General features: G+C 28.6%; 1 protein-coding gene across 3 annotated transcripts; it reads right to left on the bottom strand.

Moving 5' to 3' along the window:
* Positions 1–453: 453 nt before the first annotated feature.
* LOC138943697 (uncharacterized) lies at positions 454–7,274 on the bottom strand. Of its 3 annotated transcripts, none has more exons than XM_070314657.1 (8): positions 6,664–7,274; positions 6,429–6,560; positions 2,976–3,202; positions 2,593–2,880; positions 2,424–2,474; positions 2,120–2,343; positions 1,872–2,034; positions 454–1,791 (listed from the first exon to the last, which is right to left on the bottom strand). In XM_070314657.1, exons 3-8 carry the CDS (start codon positions 3,055–3,057, stop codon positions 1,658–1,660), a joined length of 942 nt encoding a protein of 313 aa, XP_070170758.1. In that variant the 5' UTR covers positions 3,058–3,202; positions 6,429–6,560; positions 6,664–7,274; the 3' UTR covers positions 454–1,657. The 3 variants fall into 3 exon arrangements, 2 of the variants coding, with proteins under 2 accessions (XP_070170758.1, XP_070170759.1); XM_070314658.1 differs by having other exon boundaries at positions 2,593–2,871; positions 3,073–3,202; XR_011448527.1 differs by lacking the exons at positions 454–1,791; positions 1,872–2,034; positions 2,120–2,343; positions 2,424–2,474 and adding an exon at positions 3,277–5,452 and having other exon boundaries at positions 2,788–2,871; positions 3,073–3,202.
* Between the last annotated feature and the right edge of the window lie 3,336 nt (positions 7,275–10,610).

The raw sequence follows: 10,610 nt of genomic DNA, 5'->3' as shown, positions 1-10,610 counted from the left end.
ATACAGCGCAAAATTATTGATTGGATAAAATTACTAATGGTTGTTTTTTTATTAAAATTAAGAGAATTAACTTATATTATTTATGTTTAGAAAATCGTGTATATATAAAGATATGGATATATATAACAATAAAAACTTGATTTCTTGAACAACTCTTTATTTCCACATATGCTAAATTGTTAAATAAATGAATCTTGTAACAAATTTATGAATAAATCTTTTAACAAATATTATTAATATTTATAAAATTAATTTTTGTTTCAAATTACAATTATAATGATAATTTAAATTATATTACATAATTTTAGATATTTTTTTTAAGAGAAAACTTTAAATATACTAATAGCTAATAATAATTTCAACCTTAAATAACAAATTGCACTTATATTGTATTAATTAATATACTTTACAAACAATTAGAATCACAAAATTAAAAAGAATCAAATTCACGTATTTTTGCAAAAAAAATGTCATATGGTCGTAGAACTGTTTAAAAAAAGCATTTTAAAGAGAAAATGTTAAGTTTTATTACAATTAATAGAATTGATGAAAAAATTGTTCTCTACGTACTCGCCTATTAAAGTTGAAGTTTTTTTCTACAATTACAAAGCTCATTTTAAAGTAGCACCACTTGTAATAAAATCTGTATAAGAAAAATCGTTAGAAAAATCTCCGTTAGAGCATTGGAAAGTTATGTTTTCTAGCTTTAAAATCTGTTTTAAATATCATTCTGTGATAATTTTTTCGAAAAGTATATCAATTTGAATTTCATCCTTTCTACGCCTTTTTACGCCGAAGTACAATAATTTCCTAATTTTGTTGCAAAATATAGTACACTAATAACAATTAATAATATTATAAATTAATTAAATTTAGAAATATTATAAATTATAAATTTATTATAATAGTAATTAATATGATAAATTTAAACTTCACGGTACACTCGAGTATTCGCGATATTATTTTTTGTTTTAACGCTATACATCAATAAGAAATGAGTTTTTTAGGCTTCTCCCCACATGAAAACTATAATTTTTACATCCATAAACTTTTCATAAACACACTTGTCAAAATCTTTGAGATTCATGTATGATTCGTTAATTATAACACATTTGTTAATAATATAAGTGTGTACCGTTAGAATAAATCTAATTTAAACAAAAATGGAAACGCAATTCGATTTTCATTTGAAAGAAAAACAATAAAGCAATTATACTTTTTGTAATTAAAAAGATTGTTAGATAAACTATTAAATGTATCAACATAATGCATACTTTAATTCTACTAATTCTCCTAAAAGAAGTATTTAACTCAAATAATGACGTTGAGAACTCAAAATGAAAAGAGTGCAGACTATGATTTTAGATTTTAGAACATAAAAATTTAAAAACTTAAGTATTTAACACTAAATCTACCGACAACTTATTTATACCAAATGCAGAAATTTTTAAACTTTGATAACGTTTTGACCGATTGTTTAACCAGTCGTGGTAGGTTTAGTGTTAAAATCATTCAATATAAAAAAAACATTAGTTAAAAAAAATATTTCTTATGTTAATTAAGACTCTAGGCCAATAAAAAAAAGATCATAAGCCGAAAGCTCATAGACTAATAAGAAAAAAGATTATAATGAAAAAATAATAAGCTTTTGAGACATTTAAATAACTTGCGGATTTGCTTCTTCAGAGTCTTTTTGTTGTCTGCTAAGCCTTTGACCACCTTGGCGAAACCATTCTTTCGTGATGTCTTCAAACTCTTTGTTTGTGAATTGATGTTGAGCCAAAATTGTTGCTGAATTATTAAAAAAATTTTACATTAAATTAAATTGCATATTTTATAAATTTATTTATAAATATAAAAATATATTTTACCTTGTATTCCCGTCAATATAAACTTTAAACTACTTATTTTAAAATGATTACGTAGTCCTTTCCAGGATGATACCTTGGCAACTTCATTAGAAAATAAAGTTCGATATATACGAATTAAATTTTTTTTAGCGGACCCTCCGCCTATGCGAGATATATACAGCATCTTTAGAAATAAAACATACCAATAATATAATTTACATTATTCTATTTAAATAAAATTTGCATTTAAATAACTTAATTAAACTTACAAATTTGTTGTACTCATCTGCATTTTCTGATAAATTCTTTTCAAAAGCTATTATTTCATTTATACTCTTAAACGGAAAAGATTTTTGTATATTTGATGTATCCCTGGCAGAGTCTTTAGACTTATGTTGGTTATGTTGTGTTTCTATGTTTTTTAAACGAATATCTATAGTTTGTATGTCTAATGAAATTGTAGTTATAGCTGTACATATTTTTTCAAAATTATCTAAAAAATTAATAATATTGAGTAAACAATGCCATAAAGAGATATTAATAAAATTATAAGATAAAAAGTAAATACAAAACCTTCCATTTTATCTGACATTTCTGACACTAACGTATATACATCCTGCATATCTAGAAATATTAAAAAAGTATTAGATTACTCATAATAAACAATAACTATAATTTAAAAAAAAACCGTTTTATTATAGAGATAATAAAAATGGAATAAAAGAATTAAAATAAAAATTACTTTTGTGAGGTACTATAGTTCCATCAAGAATTTCCATATCAATATTATTAATAATTGTTGAATCCAAAATATTTGAGATTGATTGAATATTTTTGGCTGATTGTGAGACATTGTGGATTGATGGTGGATTTGGTATAATTGAACGTGAGTCATCAGAATCAGATTCAGATTCATTATCATAAACTGTATTTAGTGACCGTTTTGTGCATGACTTCTTTATTTGATTTGTATTATTTTCATCGCTTGAAGAATAATTCGTTGCTCTTTGTCTAGCCTCATCTAATGAATCTTGATTAGGACAAAACCGTAATTTACAAATTACATTATTTTTTTAAAATATTAAAAAAATAATTACATAAATTCTGAAGTAAAATATAAATTACCATAATATCCATGAAATTTGATAGGATAAAGTGTCCATTTAGGATTATTAGTAACAGGTGGAGTTTGTTTCACAATAAACATGTTTATATTTTTTACCGATGGCCATCAGCATTCTGTTAAATTGGAAGAAAGCCATAAAGATGGAACTTCTGATACGATCTCTTCTTCATTATTCCCATCGCTTGGAAAAGTTACGACAGCGAAATTTTTTACCATTATTAATAATCTGTAAAAAAGTAAAACTTGTTAATTAATTTAATATTGTTTTCAATTATATATTCTATCAATATGAGTACTCGCCATAAACATATATCTTGTTGGTGCAGTAAAGGCAAGATCACAGCTTCTTCGTCACATAAAGGCAGTTTTACACATTTTAATTTAATATCAGACAATGGAATAGTAATTAACTCATACTGTGACTCGTTAATTTTTTTAATTCCGATATTTAAAGAGTTGCATGGAATGCGAAAAAATGATTTAATATTTAAATACTTTTTGCCAATAATGTAAATCTGTTTATTTTTAAAATAAATTGTCGTAAGTGAAATCGTTGTACCATCTAACAAAAGACAACAATTATCAGCAGTTCTTGTACTTAGATAGAAACCTTTACATTGAACTGATTTTATTATCTTTTTGCCATTTATAATACGTACTTTTGGTATTGGATAATTCTTTTCTACATTTGTTATATTAAAATTATCTTCTTCTTTACAACGATTGACTAATTGTTCTAATGGCCGACTCGAAGATCTAATTCTTGATTTAATTTTTTGCATGTAATTTTCGAACTTAAACGCACTAAATTTATCTAACACTCCCCATAATTTTACATAATAACACAAATGAATTAAATTATGAACGTTATATGATAAATATTGACGACCATATAATGTGCAATAATTTTCAACAAAATACAATAATAAACTGTGTGCATAATCAAGCAGTTGTACGCAATATTCTTTGCTACATAAAATTCGAATTGCTATGCTCAGACTCAAAAAATGAACATATTTATCACGTGATAATTTTTTAAAAAAGATTATTGGCCCAGTATATAATAATAATTGTCTTAATTCGGTGGCTTTAAAGCGATCAACCTCATCTAATTTCCTTGGCTTTCTAGCAAATTCCTTAGGTAGGAATAATGACATAGATAATAAAGAAGTTGAAGCAAGAGTTATCTGAGTTGCAACCATACGAACATTATGTTTACCTTTAATCCAAAACTGCAACAATTTTTTCATTACTCCTAATAGTACGAGATGCATGTAGTCTAAAGGAAATTGAGTAACCATTCCAATGTTTAAATCTTCAAGATTTGAAGTGATTTTATGGTGTTCTTCTTGTTTTCTTAATTTAAAAGATTCATCTGATCTTAACATTGCATTAATTTCTGGGTACGTTACTCGATTTTCTATGTAATCTCCCTCTTGAATACAATTACCGCATCCAAAATACGCATTATGTCCTTTAGTTCCCTTGATAAACGATTTTGCAGGAGCATCGCAGATAAATACGTTCAATTTCACAGTTATTTTTTTGCCGTATTCTACAATGCCAGTTCGGAAAATTTCTAAACAATCATCCTTAAAATATTTCAAAAAAGTATTGCAACATTTTGGCTTTTCAAAACCATGATAAACACCAATTATAAACGGTTCGGTGTAAATATCTGCAACTATACTACCTAAAATAGGCCAAAATTGACTCCCAGAAGATTTTGTTAAAGGAAGACCATCTATATTCACATTAATATTTATCTGAGATGGTAAATTATTTCGACAATAATGCTTACGAATAGATTTTTTCAAACTATCATCTAAACCTGCATGATAATATTTTCCTGGTGTCATTTCAATAATGTCTACTTGTTTGGGCGTTTGAAATAGAGTTCGAGCATCAATCGGAACATTATGGCCGTATTTTACTAGAATTTTCAGTAAACTACTAATAGCAGAATGACTGACACGATTTTCAATAGCCCATAATCGGATGTCGTTAATAAGTTCTGTTTTACAAAATTCTGTTTTAGAAAATTTATCACTTGAAATACTTAACTGAAGACTATTTTTATCAATACTAATTTCCGAATGTTCAGAAACTAAATCATGATTATTTTCTGTACACTTATGAGTGTTCATTACATTGGAATAATCGATATCAATTTCTTTTAGTACATTTTGCTGCTGAGGTAATTGTTCGATGTTACCTGGCCCATTCGATAAACTTACGATATTATTTTGAATTTCCAAATTTGAATTAATAGTCATTTGGCAGATATTACGAAATTTTTTTAAGAAAATACGTCGCCGCTGCCTTGGCGTTAAAGAATTAATGTCTAGTCTTAATTTTGATTTGGACATAATATAATTTTATAAAGCAATAGGAAATAGATGAATTGCGATTATGTATACGAATATAGGTTTGGGTTTGCCTGATATTATTGTTTATATTATATTTTCCTTTTTCACTGAAACAATATATAGGAAGCTTATATGGAGAATTAAAAATATTTTGACAAATAAAAAATGTTTTAAGACATTTGCAGTTTTTTATCGAAACAAACTAATTCAATAATTAAAATATAATTTATGTAATATTTTAAGGACGCTAATAGAAAATTTCAGAAAAAATGCAATCTATGTTTCTTAAATAGTATTTCATTTATATATGAAAAATTTGATTTCTCACAATTATGGTGAAACAACCTACATAATTTTTTAATGTCTTTTAACGGAAATATTTTTGTAATGTATTTTAGTGTTGTAATTAATTAAACACGAATAATTTTTTTTGTTACGTTGCATGTTATTATAAACTATAAATTATAAATTAAAGTAATTATATAAGCATATTGCACGCATAATATTTACAATTTTTTAAGACCTATAACTTCATTATGTAATGACTTGTAATAATTAATGCTATCATGTTTAAATATTTTATACTTGAATAAAAATCAGTTTACATCAAATTAATTCACGATCAAATACCAAATTGAAAAATTAAGACTCATGCATAGAAAATATTTATTAATTATAAGATTCTATTTCATTTGCAAAAAATTATTATGAAAACAGTCAATAATAAACTTTCAAAATATATGAAGTATTCGAAAAAATATATCTACAGTTTTTTCTAATGCAGATATCTTGTTCAACAATATAAAAGCTATATTTCATAATTGATATCATTTATCATTGGAATTACCATTACGATCATTATAAAAAAATTATAAACCGGAATTTAGTATGCCGCAATGCAATAAAAAATAAAAAATCTATAATTAAGAAATGATGTAACTTTACACTCGAAATATTCAAGCTTCTGATTCAAAAAGTAGTGCAAATAAGAGATTTCTTGTTTTTCTCATTATATGACCGTGCAACAAATATTGTAAAAAAAACATGGGAAAAATAATGTTGCATAAAATAAATCGTACTTACTATAAAAATGCCAAAATATAAAAATAATGAGGCAAAACTAGGTGTATCTTTCGCCGGCACGAGGTCCTTTGTCCTTTGTTAGGCGCACGTGGTTTTCAGTTTTCACGTGGTACGCGATGTATCTTTTGTTCACTGCACAAGAGGAATTCAATCTTTAGCATAGCTTTTTTACCACAAGACAACAATTATCATTTGTTGGCATTAATTATTAAGTTAATATTTATTTCATACTTACCAATATCTCGATACTGTTCACACTTTCAACACAATTTTTTCACACGCACAACTACTGTTTTCGTAGATTTGGCCATATTGAAAAGTAAAGCCTAGCGCGCAGAAGCTTGGGATGCTTTGTACGATGATTGCGCACTAGAGCTGCGTTCGGAAACATTACCCGTGTGCACACGAGCGACGTTCTATCTTTGTTTAACTTTTGGTACATAACAAAGATAGAACGACACTCGTGTGCACACGAGTGATGTTTCCGAACGCAGCCTTGCACGCATAGACATAGTATATCTAGACCGAGCGTTTGCCTTTATTTAAGGAGTGGGGGTAAAGATACACGTAGAAAAGGACATACTCTGTTCCGTGCTCCTTGCGTTCTCTCTCGCTCGCAAGTAGCAGCGACTATGTCTATGCTTGCACGTATACTTAATACGACTAACAATAAGCCAATCACAGACTTACCCCCTAGGGCATGTTCACATAACTTACACAGATGCATAATGTAGAGAAAAATTTACTAATTATGCGTCTTGCACAAAGAACATAAGTAAAAAATTTCAGTAAACGTATATTTACTTAATAATTACATAATATTCTATATGTTATAAATGAACAAAACAAAACTATGACGTATCAGTTATGTCAATAACGTAATGAATCTATAATTGTTACATAGAAATGTTATGTCATTTTGTCGTTACTCTATTATGTAACATTTATGCAATTTGGTGAACATAAATGTGTATACTCTAAAAGTTTCGTGAATGCCACGTAATTTTAACGACATAATTGACACGTTATGTTAAATATACATAACATTTATGTATTTTGGTGAATGTAAATGTATATACTCTAAAAGTTTCATACATGTTACGTAACTCTAATGATATAATTGAAATGTTATGTTAAATACGTAACAATTATGTATTTTGATAAATGTAAATGTGTATACTATAAAAATTTCATAAATGTTACATAACAGAAAAATAGTATACATATATCATTCAAAAAAAGATATCTGGTGCATATTTAAAAATTTTTTTTTTAATATATAATTTTATTTTCCACATTTATAACTCTATATTAAGAAAATATGTTTCAAATACGTTTTTCTCAATGATATTATATGCATTTATCATCTTTTCAGAACACTCAAAAATGTCAACAATGGTATATATTTTTTTATGTGTAATACGATATGGAAATTTTGTTATTACTAGACATTACAAGTGTGCGCTTTGCGTGCGCCACACGCATTTATCGTGTGCGTGTGTGTCTGTGTATTACATATGTGTGTGTGTGTGTGTGTGTGTACATATATTATAATTTAACAACTAAGCTTCGGATAAAATTTTGATAAAGGAAAAATCGTTTTAGAATTAATTCAAGAATACGACATTTTAAGAACTAAAAGTTGTTTTGAATCACCCTGTACACACACAAAAAAAAATCAAATGTGGTACACACACAATAAATGTATATGGTGTGCACGGAGCACGCGTTTGTGATGTTGTAGTTCTTCTCTAAAAAAGGCATGATTGATATATTGTTACCGCTTTTAAATTATAAATAAATATATCGCAACTTTCCTCTCTCAAAATCTTTCATTTTCTTGTTTCTGCATAATTCTCTTCCTTTTACGAATTCTTTTTACAAGGTTTTAACAAAAATGTATACATTGACATCAATAAAATAATGTTAATGTTACATGTTTAACATAACGATACACTTATGTCGTTAGAGTTATGTAGCATTTATGAAGTTTTTAGAGTGTACACATTTACATTCACCAAAATACATAATTGGTACGTATTTAACATAACGTTTCAATTATGTCATTAGAGTTACGTAGCATTTATAAAACTTTTAGAGTATACACATTTACATTTCACCAAAATACATAAATGTTACGTATTTATTATAACGTTACAATTACGTCGTTAGAGTTACGTAGCATTTACGAAACTTTTAGAGTATGCACATTTACGTTCACAAAAATACATAAATGTTACGTATTTATTATAACGTTACAATTACGTCGTTAGAGTTACGTAGCATTTACGAAACTTTTAGAGTATGCACATTAACGTTCACAAAACTGTATAAATGTTACGTATTTATTATAACGTTACATTTACGTCGTTAGAGTTACGTAGCATTTACGAAACTTTTAGAGTATGCACATTAACGTTCACAAAACTGTAAAAATGTTACATAACAAAGTAACGACAAAATTACATAACAATTCTATGCAACAATTATAGATTTATTATGTTATTGATATAACTGATACGTTATAGTTTCATTTTAATGATCTGTAATATATACATATAGAATATTATATAATTGTTACGGAAATGAGCCCTGCGTGTTTACTGGGGAGATTTGTCTAAAATACTTGTGCAACATCAAGGAAATTGAGAAGAACCGCTTCACGGCATACATTGTTAAAATCGCTATGTACGCAAGTTTTGTTCGTTCGGAACGTCTTAGTTACGTGTCAGTAAGTGAGTTTAGTCGAAAATTCTTGTGCAACATCAAGGAAATTGAGAAGAACCGCTTCACGGCATACATTGTTAAAATCGCTATGTACGCAAGTTTTGTTCGTTCGGAACGTCTTAGTTACGTGACAGTAAGTGAGTTTAGTCGAAAATTCTTGTACAACGTTAAAGAAATTGAGGATATACGTTTTTCTGCCCACAAAGCTGAGATCGCTATGTACGCAAGTTTTGATCGTTCGGAACGTCTTAGTTACGTGCCAATAAGTGAGATTTGTCTAACATTCTTGTGCAACATCAAGGAAATTGAGAAGAACCGCTTCACGGCATACATTGTTAAAACCGCTATGTACGCAAGTTTTGTTCGTTCGGAACGTCTTAGTTACGTGTCAGTAAGTGAGATTTGTCTAAAATTCATGTGCAACATCAAGGAAATTGAGAAGAACCGCTTCACGGCATACATTTTTAAAATCGCTATGTACGCAAGTTCTGTTCGTTCGGAACGTCTTAGTTACGTGTCAGTAAGTGAGTTTAGTCGAAAATTCTTGTACAACGTTAAAGAAATTGAGGATATACGTTTTTCCGCGCACAAAGCTGAGATCGCTATGTACGCAAGTTTTGTTCGTTCGGAACGTCTTAGTTACGTGTCAGTAAGTGAGATTTGTCTAAAATTCTTGTGCAACATCAAGGAAATTGAGAAGAACCGCTTCACGGCATACATTGTTAAAACCGCTATGTACGCAAGTTTTGTTCGTTCGGAACGTCTTAGTTACGTGTCAGTGAGTTAGTTTAGTCGAAAATTCTTGTACAACGTTAAAGAAATGAAGGATATACGTTTTCTGCGCACAAAGCTGAGATCGCTACGTACGCAAGTTTTGGTCGTTCGGAACGTTTTAGTTACGTGTCAGTAAGTGAGATTTGTCTAAAATTCTTGTGCAACATCAAGGAAATTGAGAAGAACCGCTTCGCGGCATACATTGTTAAAATCACGATGTACGCAAGGTTTGTTCGTTCGGAACGTTTTAGTTACGTGTCAGTAAGTGAGTTTAGTCGAAAATTTTTGTACAACGTTAACGAAATTAGGATATACGTTTTTCCGCGCACAAAGCTGAGATCGCTATGTACGCAAGTTTTGTTCGTTCGGAACGTCTTAGTTACGTGTCAGTAAGTGAGATTTGTCTAAAATTCTTGTGCAACATCAAGGAAATTGAGAAGGACCGCTTCACGGCATACATTGTTAAAACCGCTATGTACGCAAGTTTTGTTCGTTCGGAACGTCTTAGTTACGTGTCAGTAAGTGAGTTTAGTCGAAAATTCTTGTACAACGTTAATGAAATTGAGGATATACGTTTTGCTGCGCACAAAGCTGAGATCGCTATGTACGCAAGTTTTGGTCGTTCGGAACGTCTTAGTTACGTGTCAGTAAGTGAGATTTGTCTAAAATTCTTGTGCATCA

The sequence above is a fragment of the Polyergus mexicanus genome, unplaced genomic scaffold (genome assembly GCF_030449975.1).
Source record: "Polyergus mexicanus isolate NDT 795.1 unplaced genomic scaffold, iyPolMexi1.0 SCAF_32, whole genome shotgun sequence".
Lineage (NCBI taxonomy): Eukaryota > Metazoa > Arthropoda > Insecta > Hymenoptera > Formicidae > Polyergus > Polyergus mexicanus.
This window is presented reverse-complemented; position numbering and strand designations above follow the sequence as displayed.

What these genes read in the sequence shown, in the direction of transcription:
- LOC138943697 (XM_070314657.1), bottom strand. Translation starts at nt 3,057, where the DNA reads ATGTTTATTGTGAAACAAACTCCACCTGTTACTAATAATCCTAAATGG. An exon ending in AATGTCAGATAAAATGGAAG is followed by an intron (nt 2,344 to 2,423) that starts GTTTTGTATTTA and finishes TTAATTTTTTAG; the next exon opens with ATAATTTTGAAAAAATATGT. An exon ending in TATATTGACGGGAATACAAG is followed by an intron (nt 1,792 to 1,871) that starts GTAAAATATATT and finishes TTAATAATTCAG; the next exon opens with CAACAATTTTGGCTCAACAT.